At 46.9% G+C, this 19,012-nt stretch overlaps 1 protein-coding gene across 1 annotated transcript in view; it reads left to right on the forward strand.

The window, feature by feature from the left end:
* Positions 1-19,012, forward strand: part of dnah1 (dynein, axonemal, heavy chain 1) — a 995,196-nt gene that overhangs the window by 519,938 nt on the left and 456,246 nt on the right. The window contains 2 exon segments of the mRNA XM_038812191.1: positions 2,627-2,728; positions 10,286-10,426. Coding sequence (XP_038668119.1) covers positions 2,627-2,728; positions 10,286-10,426 — 243 coding nt within the window.

Consider the following 19,012-nt stretch of genomic DNA (forward strand, 5'->3'; position numbering starts at 1 on the left):
TCATTAGCCTCTAAATTCCTCTCGAGACCAAATAAAAATGTCATTAAATTTGTTTTCAAATGTGCTTTAGGATAATGACCTGGTTCTTCCAAGAAGTGGCAATCATCATCAGATTGTCACTCCGCTCAAAAATTCCACCGACTCAACGCATTTCTTCTGGGACCTTCTTATCCCAGATACTGCAGAAAAGCAAAGCACAGCATCCCTCTCGGAACTCAGCAGCAGCAGAGCAGAATTGGGGGAAAGATTGACATGCTACCTTTTTACAACACAGGCTTGATAGACCAAATAGCCTGTATCTGTACAACAGTAAGAATTATCCGGTTTGAATGTTAGTGAATGGGTCAGTAGATGAATAAGTGAATGGATAGGTGGGTGAGGTGGCAGGTGAGTGAGGCGGCAGGTGAGTGAGGCGGTAGTCAGGTTAATCTGAGTAGTGATCATAGTCGAGTGGTCATGGGGCTGGGAAGGAATGTCAGATGGTCAAGGAGGTGTTTGGTGATCGAGTCTGGTGAGGGAGGGTAGTGGGTGGTCTGGGAGGTGGTAGGGTTGGATCAGGGGGTAGTCATGGGGTCTGTGTCAGTAACGGTGGAGGTGGGAGGGTTAGTTCTGTGGTTGGCCTGTTAACCAGGAGTTAGACCAGTTTTGATTTGTCTACCATTTCAGGTAAGTACATTGGAACTGTCCAAACTCACTGACTTTAACTGAGTTGGAGACATTTGCGGAGGGTCTGAAGGATCAAGGGAATTGCTCATTGGAAGCTGAAACTTCAAAAGCAATTCCCACGAAGATCAGCGCGTCAGGAATTCCGCATGGTCCCGACGTGCATCTTCAGTTTTACATCTGGTCTCCAACAATCCAGAGATTGAAAGATATGGGTCAATCTAGCTGGAATTTACGATGAGTGAAAACAGCATAAACCTTATGAACGGGAAATTGGGATTTGTGGATGATGCCAGTTCGCTGATCATTTTTACATCCGCCATTTGTGGGGTTTTTTAAATTCTCTGGTCGATGCGATTCTCTTTTCCCATTGCCAACAAATGGCATGCCATTGAGAAACATGTGGATGGGGGACCGGAGAATCCCATCCAAGATTTAACAAAAATCTTACTACAATTAGATAGGGCATTGGTGAGGTTGTGTGCCATTTTGACCTTCTTACCTAAGGAAGGACAGACTGCTCTAGAGGGAATGCAACAAAGATTCCCTAGTTCGCGTCCTGGGATGAGGGGCTTGTCCGACAAAGAGAGATTGCGTATATGAGGCCTATATTCCCTGGTGTTCAGAAAAATGATATGGAGATGCCGGCTTTGGACTGGGGTGAGCACAGTAAGAAGTCTTACAACACCAGATTAAAGTCCAACAGGTTTGTTTCAAACACTGGAACATACCTCTTCATTCACCTGAGGAAGGAGCAGTGCTCCGAAAGCTAGTGTTTGAAACAAACCTGTTGGACTTTAACCTGGTGTTGTAAGACTTCTTACTGTTCAGAAAAATGAGAGGTGATCTAATTGAAATCATAAAAAATTCTTATAGAATTTGACATGTTAGATGATAAAAAAACATGTTTCCCTTGCCTGGAGAATCTAGAACACAGGATTAAAATCTCAGAATAAGGGTTTGGCCAATTCAGCCTAAAATGAGGATGCATTTCTCTACTCAAAGGATTGTAAATCCTTGGAATGCTCTACTTCAGAGCTCTATGGATGATCAGTCATTGAGTATACGCAAGACAGATGTCAGCAGATGTTCGGGTACTAAGCGAAATTAGGTGATAGTGCAGGAAGGTGGAGTCCAGTCAGAAGTTCGGCCATGGCCTTGTTGAATGGCAGAGAAAGTTTGAAGGGCCGAATAGCCTACTTCACTTCCTACTTAGGTTCTCATGCTCTTGTCTTCACAAGTGCACACGTTCACTCTCTCACCCACCCTCTCTTTCTCTCGTATAAATACAGAACTTTACAAGGTCAAAGAAAAAGCAACACTTACTCTGTTTTTCTTTTCAAGGGAAGAAGGGTTTACAGGACAGGGAGACTCTTTTCCCCACAAATAAAAATTTGAGACTTTCCTGAAGGACCTCTTGATCAGCGGCTGACTGCTCCTAGCATGCAGGAAGACCACAGCAGTATTCCTGCTGTGACCACAGTTAAACTGCTTTGGTGTCCTGTCAACATAATAGTACCCAATTTGCATAATTATATGAGGCACAAACATGTTTTATGCAGCACCTCATCTACTTGCAGTTTAAAGTCAGAAATGTTCTGTTTTTACCTGTCCTTCCAAAGATTTTGCTGGACCGTAGGATTAAAATAGATCCAACTGTCTCATTTATTCACCCAGATTAAACAAGAGTTAAGAAACATTTCAGAAGATTGTGAGGATTGCTCCAGTGACTAAATATTGACTTTTTGTAAAGTTTTTTTGGTACGCCTATATAATGTTGCCACAACAGAGCAATCAGAGTAATTCTTGCCTTTCCATGGCAATGTAAATATCTGAACAAACTTTTAATGCACTGAAGATAATTATCACAAATATTTGTTCATCACTGCTTTGTGATTTGCCTTCAGGATGTATAAATTAAAATGCTAAAACTAACCATCTAAAACCACATTTTGTATGCTAGATCACTCTGCTTTTCCCTGAAAAGGGGCTGGTATATGATTACGCATTGGATGATGCTGGATTCAGCAGCACAGATCATGAAGATGAGGAAATCGAGAGACAAGTAAGTAAATTGCTGGGGCTGTGCTATCAGGAACTTCAATGCTTGCACTTACCCCCTTGGATAACCTATTATTTTCCTCTAATATTTTATTAATTGAGTCTTTTGAAAGCACCTACTAGGTTCAAAATGGTTGTGAATAGAAATGTCACAACATTCCCCAAAGCCGGAAGGCAGGCAGCAGAAAACATAAAGGGGGGGGGGGGGGGGGGGGGGGGGGGAGAGAGAGAGAGAGAGAGAGAGAGAGAGAGAGAATAGGAGCCAGGGGACAGTGCACCCTGAACGAAAAAGGAGGATACCAAGGAGGGGCCAAGGGAAGGGGAGGTAGAGAAGGGAAGGGAAGGAGGAAGACAAACTAAGACAGACAATATCAATATATATATAAGAACCACACGCGCTGTAAATATTAAACATAAAGTGTTACTGTTATACATTAAAAATACCAATAAAAAAATATTTTTTTAAATGTCACAACATCCGAGGGTATTTTTATTAAAGATATTAGAAGTTATTTGATTTGATAGCAGTAACATACTCCCACATTACAATTATGCTAAACATAAACTTCCTGGATCTCATTATAGGCTTCTATTTCCAGATATCTGATAATGTAGGTGTAAACACTTTCAGGCTTCCATAAACTATGTACCTGTTATTACATTCCAGCTTGTGTATGCATTAGTTTGTATATAAATTGATTTAACCACTTAATAAAGCAACTGCTAATCTAAAAAACTTATAACAACCACAATAAATAGTATGTAATTGACCTTAGGACATATTGTAATCAACTGTTGGGTAACCTCCTTCTTTCTATGGTTCACAACATGATTAAAGCAGGCACAAGACACTTAGCAACATATGGAACTGACTGTATTGGTACTGAATGATTTGCCCAACTCGACAGAGAGTGGCTTTTTGTCTCAAGTTCTATCTATGTACCCTCTGAAGATTTGTTGAAAACAATGCCCCTTTCTCAACCATATTTCTCTATATTAAATGTATATGTCATGATGTATATATTCCAATATCTTTTGAAAACAGTCTAATCACACAAACAGTGCAGTCATTGGCCTGGTGTTTTGCCATGACGAAGAGCTTCTCCGTGCTGGCAAAAATGGCTGAAGAGGCCCAAATCTGGAAGTCATGCCCTGAATATAACAGCTACTCAGCGGGATTCCTGAGACTAAGTGTTGACGCCAGGGCAGGATTCATGGACTTCAACAACAGCAAACCTGGTGCACACCTGGACCGATTCAGTGACTGTTGAGGGGCTAGCACCAGTGCCAGGTGGAACACAATCGATTCCAATGAGAAATGGTGCCGGATTCTCCGATTTGCAATTGACACTCAGGAGGCTGATAATCTGCAGCCACATCTACACTCTCCACACAAACTATCCCAGCCAACAAGATGGCAGCGAGGTTCACTTTGCATCACTCTTCACAGTGGAAGACACCAGTAGGATGCCAGAGCTCCAGGCAAATCAGGGGGCAGAGGTGAGTGCGGTGACCATTATTAAGGAAAAGGTTCTGGGGAAACTGAAAGGTCTGAAGGTGGATAAGTCACCTGGACCGGATGAACTACACCCCAAGGTCCGAAAAGAGATAGCTGAGGAAATTGTGGAGGCATTAGTGATGATCTTTCAGGAATCACTGGAGGCAGGAAGGGTCCCAGAGGACTGGAAAGTGGCTAATGTAACACCACTGTTTAAGAAGGGAGGGAGGCAGAAGATGGGAAATTATAGGCCGGTTAGCCTGACTTCGGTCATTGGTAAGAGTTTAGAGTCCATTATTAAAGATTAGATTGTGGAGTACTTGGAAGTGCATGGTAAAATAGGACTGAGTCAGCACGGCTTTGTCAAAGGGAGGTCGTGTCTGACAAATCTGTTAGAGTTCTTTGAGGTGCTAACAAGCATGTTAGACAAAGGAGAACCAGTGGTCACGATTTATTTAGATTTCCAGAAGGCCTTTGACGTGGTGTCACGTAGGAGACTGTTAAATAAGTTAAGAGCTCATGGTGTTCAGGGTAAGATCCTGGCATGGATCGAGGATTGGCTGACTGGCAGAAGGCAGAGAGTGGGGATAAAGGTTTTTTTTTCAGGATGGCAGCTGGTGACGAGTGGTGTGCCTCAGGGGTCTGTGCTGGGACCACAACCTTTTACAATATACATTAATGATCTGGAGGAAGGGACTGAAGGCACTTTTGCTAAGTTTGCAGATGATACAAAGATCTGTAGAGGGGCACATAGCATTGAGGAAGCAGGCGGGCTGCAGAAGGACTTGGACAGGCTAGGGGAGTGGGCAAAGAACTGGCAGATGGAATACAATGTAGAAAAGTGAGAGGTTATGCACTTTGGAAGGAGGAATTTAGGCATAGACTATTTACTAAATGGGAAAGTGCTTCGGAAATCAGAAACACAAAGGGACTTGGGAATTCTTGTTCACAATTCTCTTAAGGTTAATGTGCAGGTTCAGTCGGCAGTTAAGAAGGCAAATGCAATGTTAGCATTCAGATCAAGAGGGCTAGAATACAAGACCAGTCTGTGTAAGGCCTTTGTCAGACCCCATTTGGAGTATTGTGAGCAGTTTTGGGCCCCATATCTAAGGAAGGATGTGCTGGCCTTGGAAAGGGTCCAGAGGAGGTTCACAAGAATGATCCCTGGAATGAAGAGCTTGTATGAGGAACGTTTGAGGACTCTGGGTCTGTACTTGTTGGAGTTTAGAAGGATGAGAGGGGAACTTATTGAAACTTACAAGATATTGTGGGGCCTGGATAGAGTGGACATGGAGAGGATGTTTCCATTTGTAGGAAAAACTAGAACCAGAGGACACCATCTCAGACTAAAGGGACGATCCTTTAAAACAGAGGTGAGGAGGAATTTCTTCAGCCAGAGGATGGTGAATCTGTGGAACTCTTCCCTGCAGAAGGCTGTAGAGGCCAACTCACTGAGTGTCTTTAAGGCAGAGATAGATAGGTTCTTGATTAATAAAAGGATCCGGGATTATGGGGAGAAGGCAGGAGAATGGGGATGAGAAAATATCAGCCATGATTGAATGGTCCAGGAAGGAGGCTGCCAGCCGCCGCCATTCACCGTGTCTGGGTGCAAGTGGCACAGGTTGATAGCGCCACGAGCAACACTGTCTGGACCGGCCAGCAGTGCCGGAAAAACTGCATGACCTTCTCAGGGCAGCCAGGGTGAGTACGCAGCACTGTGCCCCTGGCACCAACCCCCGTCCCACACACCTTAAACCATTCCCCACACGGAAGGTGTCCGAACCCCACCCTGCACCACCTGCCAGCACCCATATCAGCCACCATGGCCGGATCCCCAAGCTACTGAAGCCATCTGCGACCCACCCCCTGAGCTGCATGTGTCGGACTGTTTAACACCATGCATTTTTGGTTCTCTCTCTCTCTCCCCGCCCCGGCCAGGAAAATGCCACCCATAAACACCAGCAGCGGGAAAAGACTGGAGGGGGACCGCTGGACCTGCGGCTCCTCACGGTGGCAGAGCAGAGGGCCCTGTATGTGGTTTGCCGGCCCGAGGAAAGGGCAGTTGCCGATGTCGGGCGAGGAAGTGTTACCTTGCTGAGTTGTAGTTCCTGTGTCTCTTCCCCCCTCCCCCACCCAACACCACGCCCACACCATCCTCACACCACCCCCCACGCCTCCCCGCCTGCAGTCCAATCATGCGCCTTGTTTTGTGTCTTGCAGGAGTTGCTGGTGATGGGGTGGGTCCTTCTGGTGTCTCCAAGCCGCAGCCAGAGTCCCAGGTGTCGAGCAGTGACGAAGACACCGACACGAACGAGAGCCATCAACCCGAGACCAGGTCACCTGGAGCTCAAGTCCGATGATGACACCGATTTCCGGTGACAGCTGCCTCTAACTCCCTCCACCATCCCAGAGACACTCACTTCGATTGGGCACTTAGTGAAGAGGCTTCTGGGACACTATTTGGTGCGCACCACACACATGCTCTGGTGCAGCAGGTGGAGGTAGGAACTCCCGAGGGGGTGGACAGTCGGAGGGCGGACCGACCCCAGTGACTAGCTGCCATCCAGAAGGGTTTCAGGCTTCTGGAACTGACAGTCCCACCGATCGTGGAGATGCAGTGGACTACATGAGGTGTTGTCGGAGAGTATCCCGTGCCTGCAGGCACAGGTGGAGGAGTCCAACCAAGTGCAAGAGCAGAGATAGTGCCGACCATGTGCATTACCACACGGGTGGGGTCCGCAGTGGATGCCTTGAGGTCTATGGATGAGCATGTCCAAGGCTTGGAGTAATCTGTGCAGGCGGTGGCCAAACCCAGGGTAGGGCTGGCCTCTCACAGGCAGTCATGTGCCAGAGTCACCTCGACATTGCAGCAGCGCTCCTGGGCGTGGCCCAGTCACAGCGGGCCATGGCTAGAAGTGTCAGCTACATTGCCCAGGCCCTGACGTGGCTGAAACACAGAGGGAGGTGGCCTAGTACACCTCCCCCACCCGGCCCTCTCTACATCTGGTGGGTAGTGGGCAGAACAAAGTGGCACCACACAACCTGGGACAACCAAACAGCAACCAAGCCCATTCAGGCCTGGTTGTCACAAAGACACCCGCCAAAAGGGACATAAGTTGCAGGGCGGGAATTACAGCAGGCTGCCTCCACTCCTGATGTACCACCTGGGGGTCCACTGAGACGTAGTGTTCGGGCCTGAAATTAGGCACCAGTTAAGTTGGCACGGGTGCAGGGCACAGTGTAGTGATAGGGCACAAATCTGTACATATGTTTTCACATCAAAGACCTGTGGACAATGTTACAACCTGCCTCGATGCTCTGTCAGAGGGTGTGAGGGATGGGCTGGTCTAGGCTGGCCGCAGAGGGGGCGTGGGTGGGGAAGGGGTTGTGGGGGAGGGTAATTGGTGGACGTTGGGATGGGCAACGCTTAGGGGCTGCAGTTCAGCCAGCGCTCATCACTCCGGTGTTCCACCCCCAGCCCACCCCCACTGTCCCCACCCCCGCCACCGCAGGAGATTCAATGGGACTATGTGATGGGAATGGCCAGCTCACATGCAGGGATCAGCCAAGTGAATGGTGGAAAGTGCTACCGCGGGCAGGAGTCAAGCATTGTTGAATGATGCGGAGCAGCAGAGCTCATTGCAGAGCGGGTTGTCAGCATCTTCCATCCCATAAATCAGATCTGCTGTTACTGCCAACCCAGGGCCCACACCCCATAATGCGACAGATATGTATCATGGAGGGGGAGTGGCCAGGAAGGGGGAATGTGCAGTTATGATGTGGTGTCCATGCACCTGGCTAATATTCCCTAGTCAGTGAACCGGGAGGCGATCAGAGCACCCTGTGCATGTTGGCCCTGGCGCACATGTTGTTCGATCTGTGCTTGCCCGGGCTCTGTATCCTGTCCATTCTCGCCTTCACCCTCATCTTGTCCCTTGGAGTCCTCTGGCCCTGGCATTCATCCCTGCTCTCAGGAGTACCGTCAGCTGGTGCTGGCCTTTCCAGCAGAACGCTCCATGGCCCCTGACCAGTGCCACTCTGTGGGGGCCACTGTGGATACTGCCTCTGGGCTGCGTGATGCCTTGCCGGCGGATAGCGGCTGATTGGGGGTGGGTGGGGGGGGGGGGGGGTTGGAATGGCGGAGGATGGTGTGTGGTGGGTGGAGGATGGGGTTTGGGGTCTCGGGGTGGTGGGTTGGAGAGTGGGGGCTGGAGTGTGGGGATGGTGAGGGAGGGGACACCTATATGGCCGGTGTCACTGCAGCACCAGGAGCCAGGGTGGGTGGTCAGTGGTGTGCGTAGCAAGATGGCTGTCTTTCAGGCTGAGGCAATGATGGACACTGCACCAGTCACGTGAGGGGTCACTCCGGCCCCACGGCCAATTCCCTGGTCATGCCCCCCCCCCACTGTCAATGGCAGGACCCCCCCCTCCCTCTATTCCAGCCAGTGTGCAGCCCTGCAGCCCACAGTCCTGCCTCTCCGTGACCTTCCTCCTCTCCCTCTCTCATCAGCTATGCCACCTGTTTCTTGATTTTTAAAAGCACAAGTGAAACTCACCGTTGGGAATTCCCCCTAGTGGGGGTGGAGAATCGCAGAGAATACCGGGTCAGGCCCGCTAATATGCAAACGGCGTTTACTGTACGTGCGGAATGGAACACATTGACGCCACTTTTGCGCCATCGGAGAATTGCAATTTGGCGTGAAATCGGCAGCCAACACGATTTTGGCGTCAAAACTGATTCTCTGCCCAATTGCGTCCCAATTCCGGAGGTGGCCGACGTAGAATCCCGCCCACTATTTTTGTAAGGGCAAGAGTGGTTTCAGGTCACGATTTGCACAAACATGTTTCGCTGAGGCAGCTGCTTCTGGGAAATGTGCCTGTCCAAATCCTGACCTGAGCCCGTTCTCATAGATTACATAGATTACATAGAATTTACAGTGCAGAACTGTCCCAATGTGTACCGATTATACCTGATAGGCGCAGATTTGAACTTTGTGGATTTGTTTGGGGGCCAAGAGGTATAGTGACTTTGTATTTGTTAAAAGTAAGCATGAATGTGTGTAAAAAGTAGATAAACTAATTGGAATTGTCAAAAACTACTGTCAAACATGTCAATCTGAACTGTCAAAAGGAGCTGTCAAAAAGGTGTCAAAGCATTTCAAATTCCTATACTCTTTGAAATAACTGGAGTGTTTTTTTAAAAATGATTGCTTGCTGTTTCACCCTGTCTATTGACATAAACCTTGAGGTTTCCATTACTGGACTAATGCTGCTGGTCCATTTCACAGTCGGGTGTCTGCCATTTCAGTTTGACTGACAGTTCTGAGTGGTTATGGACTCTTTGAAGTGCAACAGTAAATTCCAATGCTTGTTTTTATAAGGGATTATGTAATTGAATGAAATGTTTGTTGTTTAAGGGATAATGAAGTTGAAGGAATATAAATGTAATTTCCACTGAGAAAGTCCCTTTCTGACAGCTCAATGGATGTACCTATACCACATGGACTGAAGTGGTTTAAGGAGACGACTCACCACCACCTTCTCAAGGAAATTCAAGCTGGGCAATAAATGCTAACTAGCAACGATCACACCCCGTATAGGAATGCGTTTTTAAAATTACCTCTTTTTACTGTCAGTTTTCTTCACAGCTCTCCAGAAGTGCTGACTCTTGTAAGGGCGAGTTTGAAGTGCAACAGACAACCTTCAGTACCTCACGACAGTGAATTAAATCTGAGGACTAAGGTTTACATTAACCGATGTCAAGGAATAGATTTCCACCACCACCACCCCCCTACCCGTCCTCTCAGTTAGACAGAGAAATTAAAACACAAAAGAGCCCTTCCAGGAACTGGTTTCTTATTTAACTTTTTCATAGTCATTCTCATTTTGCTATCCAAAAACTCTTATTAGACTTTTTTTGCATATATTTTACCGTGTGCTTATACGTGTATTACAGATAATTTGCTTTGTTACTGAGTAACTGACTATGATATAAACCAGCATTTTTATAGAACGTGTGATTAATATACTTGTGCTGCCTGATTATTCTGGTTTATACTACAGATCCAATGGGTTAGCTGGTTGTCATCTGAAGCAGAAGTGGAAATCGCACCAGAAACCAATTATTCTGACATCATCATTCCAACCCAGGACACCATCCGAATGTCATATTTGCTGACAACGCTTCTAACCAGTAAAAAGCCAGTAAGTTATTCCATCGAGTTTATTTGAAGAATGCACTGGATCTTCTTATTAGTGTTTTAATTCAAATCTTTTTTTTAAACACGGCCATTCAATTGTTAACAGCTCTGACTACTGTGAAACCTGGCTAAGTCATCAATCACTGTCTAAGCTGATCTCAGTATAGAATGATGATTAGGATACTGCACTCAGCATCAATGACCCGAGTACAGAGAGGGAACATTCTTCCTGGTTCCTATTCCTGATCACTTTGTAGTGGTCCTCTATGAAATGTGCATGCATGCGGGATAGTGTGTGAGAGAACAACATCAGGTTCAACCTTGCCTTATTGAACAGTTTACTGGCACTCACTGCTGATGCTTACACGTAATGAATGACCACTTGGGTAAGGTGCCAAAGGATGACTTGGTGCTTTTGGGACTGTAATGGTTATGGCCTTTTATATAGGAAAGGGAAGAAATCTGGGGAGAATCTTCTTTTATTTCTAACAGGGTATTTCCATTTAATATCCCTATATGTAATTGCATCCTTGAATTCAGTAATCCGATTCTAAATGTTCACAGATGTCTCTTCTAGTTAATTTGGTATTAATAACTAGATAATACTACGAAAATAGACATCACATAAGAACTCAGTTAAAGAAAGAAAGGCTTGCATTTATGATGCTTTTTATAATCCCTGGACAACCTAACCCACTTAACAGCCAATGAAGCACTGTTGAAATGTAGTCACTGTTGTAATGTGACAAACATGGCAGCCAATTTGCAAACAGGAAACTCCCACAAATGCAAAGGGACAATGTCCAAATAATCTACTTATAATTATTCCGATTGAGGGAAAATATTGGCCAAGACACTGGGAAATCTTTTTTGCTTTTTCTTACTTTGGACTCCCTGAGCCTTGTTAAAGTAAGGACCTTACAGTGAAGACTCACCTACGTAGCAGCGATCATAATATGATTACATTTGACGTTCAGTTTTAGGGAGGGAAGAGCGATTCAAAGACTAATATTTTAAATAAGGGCATTTATGAAGTCATAAAAACAGGGCTAGATAAAGTGAACTGGCAAATTGAATGTAGGGACAGGTTAATAGAGATGCAGTGGCAAACATTTAACAAGTCCCAATCCTGATGGTCTTCATTCTAAGGTGTTAAAAGAAGTGGCGAATGATAGTTTCTTTTTTTATAAAATATTTTTATTCTCCTCTATTTCACATTTTCTCCCAAATTTACACCCACCAACAATAAACAATAATCAGCAACAAATATGTCAATCCCCATATCAATAACAACTATCCCATTCTCCGACCAAACCCCCAAACATCAGCCCGCATGTTTACAGAAACAAATGACAAAAGGAAATCAGGAATCACCCATAGTCACCCTTAATGCACACCACCCCCCTCCCCCCAACCCTCCCACCCACCCCCCACAACTAATGTTCGATGTTATCCAGTTCTTGAAAGTGCATGATGAATAATGCCCATGAATTGTAGAACCCCTCCGTCCTTCCCCTTAGTTCAAACTTAACCTTCTCAAGAGTCAGAATTCCAACAGAATTCCGCCACGCCGGGGCACAGGGTGGAGAGGCTGCTCTACATCACAACAGGATCTGCCTTTGGGCGATCAACGAGGTGAAGGCTACGATATCTCCCTCTGTCCCCGTTTCCAACCCTGGCTGGTCCGACACCCCGAATATGGCCTCCCGGGGACCCGGGATTACCCTAAAAATCTCCTTCCAGTAATCCCGTAGCTTTGGACAGGACCAAAACATATGAACGTGATTAGCGGGGTTCCCCCCGCAACGCTCACACACATCTTCTACTCCTTCAAGAATCGGCTCACCCTCGTCCTCGTGAGGTGTGCTCTGTATACCACCTTCAGCTGTATCAGCTCCAACCTCGCACACGAGGTGGAGGCATTTACTCTCCGGAGCACCTCACACCAGAACCCCTCCTCCATAACCTCTCCCAACTCTTCCTCCCACTTTGCCTTGATCCCTTCTAGCGGCGCCTTCTCCTCTTCCAAAATAGCTCCGTAAACCGCTGACACTACCCCCTTCTCCAGTCCCCCTGTCGTCAGCACCTCCTCCAGCAATGTGGAGGCCGGTTCCTCCAGGAAGCTCTGTATTTACTTTCTGGCAAAATCTCGAACCTGCATGTATCTAAACATTTCTCCCTGCTCCAGCCCATACTTCGCTTCCAGCTCCTTCAGTCCTGCAAACCGACCCCTACGAAACAAATCTTTTAGCGTCTTAATCCCCTTCTCCTCCCATTTCTGCAAACTTCCATCCCACCTCCCTGGCTCAAATCTGTGGTTCCCCCGAATCGGCATTTCCCTTGACCCTGCCCCCAACCCGAAGTGTTGGCGAAACTGCCTCCAAATTCTCAATGAAGCTATTAATACTGGACTCCCTGAGTACTTCCCCAGAGCTATCTGGAGCGGCACTGTTGCTAGTGCTTTCAGTCCTGACCCCCTGCACAAACTCCCCTCCATTCTGGCCCACTGGGAATCAACCCCTCTGACCCAGCTCCGCACCTTCTCCACATTCACCGCCCAGTAGTAATACATCAGGTTCGGAAGACCCAAATCCCCTGCCTGCCTTCCCCTCTGTAGCAGCACCTTTCTAACTCTGGCCACCTTCCCTCCCCATTTGAACGAGGTAATCCTTCCCTAAATCTCACTGAAAAAGCCTTTGGCAGGAAAATTGGCAGGCATTGAAAAAGAAACAGAAATCGCAGCAACACATTCATTTTAACCGCCTGTACCCGATCTGCCAGTGACAGAGGGAGACCATCCCACCTTGCCAAATCGGCTTTCACTCTCCCCACCAAACTAGAGATGTTGTACCTGAAGTGAGTCCCTGCCCTACGGAATGTCAGCCCCCCCACCCCTGCCCCCACCCCCGGCCGAGACACCACAAAATACTCACTCTTGTCTAGATTTAGCTTGTACCCCGAGAAAGACCCAAATACTCGAAGTAGCTCCAATATTCCCCTTATCGACATACTCGATTCCGACAAGTATAACAGCAAGTCGTCGGCATATAAGGACACCCTATGCTCTATCCCCCCCGCACTATATCTTTCCATGCTCCCGAACTTCTCAATGCGATGGCCAATGGTTCAATCGCAAGTGCAAACAGCAGGTGGGACATAGGACATGCCTGCCTCGTCCCACGGTGGAGAGAAAAGTATCTCGAGCTGATGTTGTTCGTGCGGACACTCGCCTTCGGCTCCTTATATAATAGCTTTACCCAGTTCACAAATCTTGGTCCAATCCCAAACCCCTCCAGAACTGCCATCAAGTACCCCCATTCTACCCGGTCAAACGTCTTCTCGGCGTCCAATGCCACAACCACCTCTATTTCCTTTCCCTTCCGCCGGTGCCATAACGACGTTCAATACCTTCCTAATGTTCGAAAAGAGCTGCCTCCCTCTCACGAACCCCGTCTGATCCTCACCTATCACCTTCGGGAGGCACTCCTCCAGCCTACCCCGCCAGTACCTTCGTCAATACTTTTGCGTCCACATTCCGAGGTGATATGGGCCTATACGACCCACACTCGTCGGATCCTTATCTTTTTTTAGCAGCAGTGAAATCGATGCCTGCCCCAAAGTTTGTGGCAACACCCCCTTCCCTATCGCCTCTTCAAACATCCCCACCATCAGGGCCGCCAGCTTCTCCTTGAATTTTTTATAATATTCCACCGGAAACCCATCCGGCCCTGCCACCTTCCCCGACTGCATCCTCCCAATCGCATCCTTTATCTCCTGCTCCACTATTGCTCCTTCTAATGTAGCCCTGTCCCCCTCCCCTAACCTCGGGTACTCCAACCCATTCCTGCATCTCACGGTCTCCCCCAGGTGGCTCTGACCTGGACAACCTCTCATAAAACTCCTCAAAAACCTTTTCAATCAGCTCCGGAGCCACCACCAACTTCCCTGCCCTATCCCTCGCTTGAAGAATTTCCCTCGCCACTGCTTCCCCCGGAGCTGACCTGCGAACATACACCTTATCTCCATGTTCATAAACTGCACCCCTTTCTCTTCTCAGTTGGCGCACCGCCTTCGTGGTAGACAGTCGGTCGAAGCTTGCCTGTAGTTCCTTCCTCTTTTCTAGCTTCGCTGGGTCCCCATCTTCTGCAAGGCTTCTATCTACCTCCAACATCTCATCTATTACCCTCTGCCGCTCCAACCTCTCCTCTTTGTCCATCCTGGCCTTAAACAAAATTACCTCACCCTCACCACCGCCTTTAGAGCCTCCCAGACAACTGCCTTCGACACCTCACCCGTTTGTTGAAACCTACATATTCCTTAATTACCTTTTCAATTTTCTCACAGAACACTTGGTTCCCCAAAATTCCCACATTCAATTTCCACCCCGGCCTCTGCGCTACCCCTTTCTCCGGTACCATATCCCCCCCAATCCGGAGCATGATCTGACCCTGCAATTGCCGAGTATTCCGACCCCTTAAACCCAGCCAGCAAAGCCTTCCCCACCACAAAAAAGTCGATCCGCGAGTATACCTGATAGACAGCTGAGAAAAACGAGTACTCCTGTTCCCTTGGGTGCAGAAACCTCCAAGGGTCCACCCGTCCCATTTCCACCATTAGCCCAGCCAGTGCCTTCGCCCCCCCCTGATGGGACCAGCGAGCGCGGCCGTGATTTGTCCAACCATGGCTCCTGCACCAAGTTCCAGTCGCCCCCCCACCCCACAATCAGTTCGTGTATGTCCAAGTCGAGGATGGCCCCAAACACCTTCTTCGTGAATCCCACCATGGCAGGTGGTGGAATTCAATTTTTTTTTAATATCTGTATTTAAAAGTCTGATGATGACCATGAAAGCATTGTCGATTGTCGTAAAAAACCATTTGTTGTATCAAAAACCTCAAAGGAACGAAACAGGACAGACCACCTGGAAATTATAATGGCACCTCAGTACTGTCAACCCTGCAAAGTCCTCCTTGCTAACATCTGGGTGCTTGTGCCAAAATTGTAAGAGCTGTCTCACAAACTAGTGAAGCAACGTGCTGGTTGAGTTGTACACACGGAATCATACCTGAGAGATAATGTCCCAGAAACCACCACCGGCAGAACAAACCCAGCAGAAGTTGCGGCACCATGGTATACAGTTGGGAAGGTGCCCTAAGCAATTGATCCAGACCCTATGAAGTTTCAAGGCATCAAGGAAAACTACTGCTGATTGCCATGTACCACAACCCACCCCTCAGCTGATGAATCAGTACTCCTCCATGTTGAATACCCATTGGAAGGTGCACTGAGGGTTGCAAAGGCGCAAAATGGGTGGGGGACTTCAATATCCATCACCAAGAGTGGCTCAGTAGCACTATCACAGACATATAGGACATAACTACTAGACTGCGTCTGTTGGAGGTGGTGAAAGAACCAACCTGAGGAAAAACATACTTGACCTCATTTTCCCCAACCTGCCTGCTGCAGATGCATTTGTCTATGACAGTATCAATAGGAGTAACCATCGCACCGTCCTTGTGGAGATGAGGATACCCTCCATCATGTTGCATGGCACTCCTATTTTTCTGAATGGGATAGATTTTGAACAGATCTAGTAACCTAAGACTGGGCAACCATGCGGCATTGTGGACAATCAGCAGTAGCAGAATCCACAATCCGGAACCTCATGGTCCCTCTCTACATTACCAGCAAGCCAGGGATCAACCCTGGTTCAATGAAGAGTGCAGGAGTGCATACCAGGAGAGCATCAGGCGTACCTAAAAATTAGATGTCAACCTGGTGAAGCTACAAAACAGGACTACTTGTGTTCCAAACAGCATAAGCAACAAGTAATAGAACATGGAACATACAGTGCAGAAGGAGGCCATTCAGCCCATCGAGTCTGCACCGACCCACTTAAGCCCTCACTTCCCCCCATCCCTGTAACCCAATAATCTCCCTAACCTTATTTGGACAGTAAGGGCAATTTAGTCTGGCCAATCCACCTAACCTGCACATCTTTGGACTGTGGGAGGAAACCGGAGCACCCACAGGAAACCCACACAGACCCGGGGAGAACGTGCAGACTCCGCACAGACAGTAACCCAGCGGGGAATCGAACCTGGGACCCTGGCGTTGTGAAGCCACAGTGCTAGCCACTTGCGCTACCGTGCTGCCCTAGACAGAGCTAGACAGAGCTAAGCAATTCCACAACCGGCGCATCAGTGCAAAAGATAAGGCAGCAATCTTGAGCCAGAAATGCCAAGTGGATGATCCATCTCGGCCTCTTCTGGAAGTTCCCAGCATCACAGATGTCAGTCTTCAGCCATTTTGATTCAATCCCTGTATTATCAAGAAACGGCTAAAGGCACTGGATACTGTGAAGACTATGGGTCCTGACAATATTCCGGAAATAGTACTGAAGACATGTGCTCCAGGACTTGCCAAGCCCTTGGCCAAGCTGTTCCAGGATAATTAAGCGGCAATGTAGAAAATTTTCCAGGTATGTCCTGCACACAAAAAGTAGGACAAATCCAATCCGACTAATAATTGTCCTTTCAAGTCTACTCACGATCAGTAAGGTGATGGAAGGGGTCATCAACAGTGCTATCAAACAGTACTTGCTTAGTAATAATCTGCTCATTCATGCTCAGTTTGTGTTCAACAATACCACTCAAATCCTGACCTCATTACAGCCTTGGTTCAAATTTGGACAAAAGAGCTGAACTCCAGAGGTGAGGTGAGAATGACTTACCTTGACATCAAAGCAGCATTTCACCGAGTATGGCATGAAGGACCCCTAGCAAAACTGGAGTCAATGGGAAAATTTGAGAAAACTCTCCACTGGTTAGATCATACCCAGCACAAAGGAAGATGGTTGTGGTTGTTGGAGGTTAATCATCTCAGCTCCAGTACATTACTGCAGGAGTTCCTCAGGGGAGCATCCTAGACCCAACCATTTTCAGCTGCTTCATCAATGACCTTCCTTCCAACATATGATCAGAATGGGGATGTTTGCAGATGAATGCACAATGTGCGCAGGCACCCGGCCAAGATAGTGGCCATTGACAAGCCAGGAAAATCATTCAACGGTACTTAGTTCCCACCCATTGCAACGCTCTCAATTATATATCAGGTCCTTGAATGCCTCCTACTAAACAAACTGAGTCTCACCCTGGAAGTAGCGATGCCCCTCCACCTTACAATAAGCAGGCGTTCACACAGGCTGCAACTGCGCCTCACATGTAGAGGCCAGCTTTTAGAAAGACCTAAAAACAGGAACTGTCTTTGTGGACTTATCGTATTTCTATGACACAGTGTGCTTTGTGAAAACCCTACAACTAATCAACTCCATGATCAGCAACCCAGAGTTCCATGCGAAGTTGGAGATCAAACCAGCCATCTACACATTTGTTATGGGCCAGGATTTAGAGAACCCCAAAGTTTATCAGTTCACTGACCCACAACTTTTAATAGATTGTGGTATGGGGAGCACACGGCCCACTCTACAGGTGTGGTACAAACGGAGCTTTACAGTACTTTTAAATTAAAACAATGTTTATTCTATGAACTCAAGTTAACATTTTTAAAACATATAGTGAACGTCTTAGCAACCATCAATTCAAATACAACCCCCAAAGAATATAACACTAAGTAATGATTTAAGCTTTCCTTTTAACATCCGTAAGACTTAAAAAACCTTCAAAACAGAAAAATATCAGGCTCAACTTCACGACTGAGAACAGGGGCTGTTTAGCACACTGGGCTAAATCGCTGGCTTTGAAAGCAGACCAAGCAGGCCAGCAGCATGGTTCGATTCCCGTAACAGGCTCCCCGAACAGGCGCCGGAATGTGGCGACTAGGGGCTTTTCACAGCAACTTCATTGAAGCCTACTCGTGACAATAAGCAATTTTCATTTTCATTTTCATTTATAATTCTGAATTCACCAAATGATCAAGAGATAGTCTTTTGATGGCAGAGTGAACAGTGGTACACCTGCTTGGTCTGGCTTCAGCTCCAACACTGAAAATGAAACGAAATCACACCTTGCAGCCTGTTCAAAAACAAAAGTAAAAAGCTGACAGACATCCCAGCTCCACCCACTCTCTGACATCACTGCAGTAATAAACACCCATTTTTTAAAGGTACTCTCACTACAGATATTTATATACACACCCATTTATAAACACCCATTTCTTAAACGTACTCTCACATGACACCTCCCCCCAAGAAAAAATTATAAACCATCAACTTCAAGATGGTTTCATTTTTCACCTTTTCACTATACTTACAGAAATGCACACAGGAAATATACTTTTTTGTTTAAAAAAAAACAACACACTCAAACAGGGACACTAATATAGTCCATTTTTGTTCTTCTTCCTCCAACTGAAATCCTTCTCGATTGACAGTCTCTTTCAACAAGAAGGTCTCTGCATGATCCGCCCATTTCCCTACGCCTCAGCATTTCTCTTTAAAGTCAGATACTGCTTGAGGTTTCCCTATCACTTGACATGTGTGACATGATTGATAAAATTTAACTACATCTTTATGTAGGCCAGGCCAATAAAAATGTTTCTGGATTTTAGCTTGAGTTTTCCTTATTCCCAAAT

Source organism: Scyliorhinus canicula, chromosome 11 (assembly GCF_902713615.1).
Source record: "Scyliorhinus canicula chromosome 11, sScyCan1.1, whole genome shotgun sequence".
Taxonomy (NCBI): domain Eukaryota; kingdom Metazoa; phylum Chordata; class Chondrichthyes; order Carcharhiniformes; family Scyliorhinidae; genus Scyliorhinus; species Scyliorhinus canicula.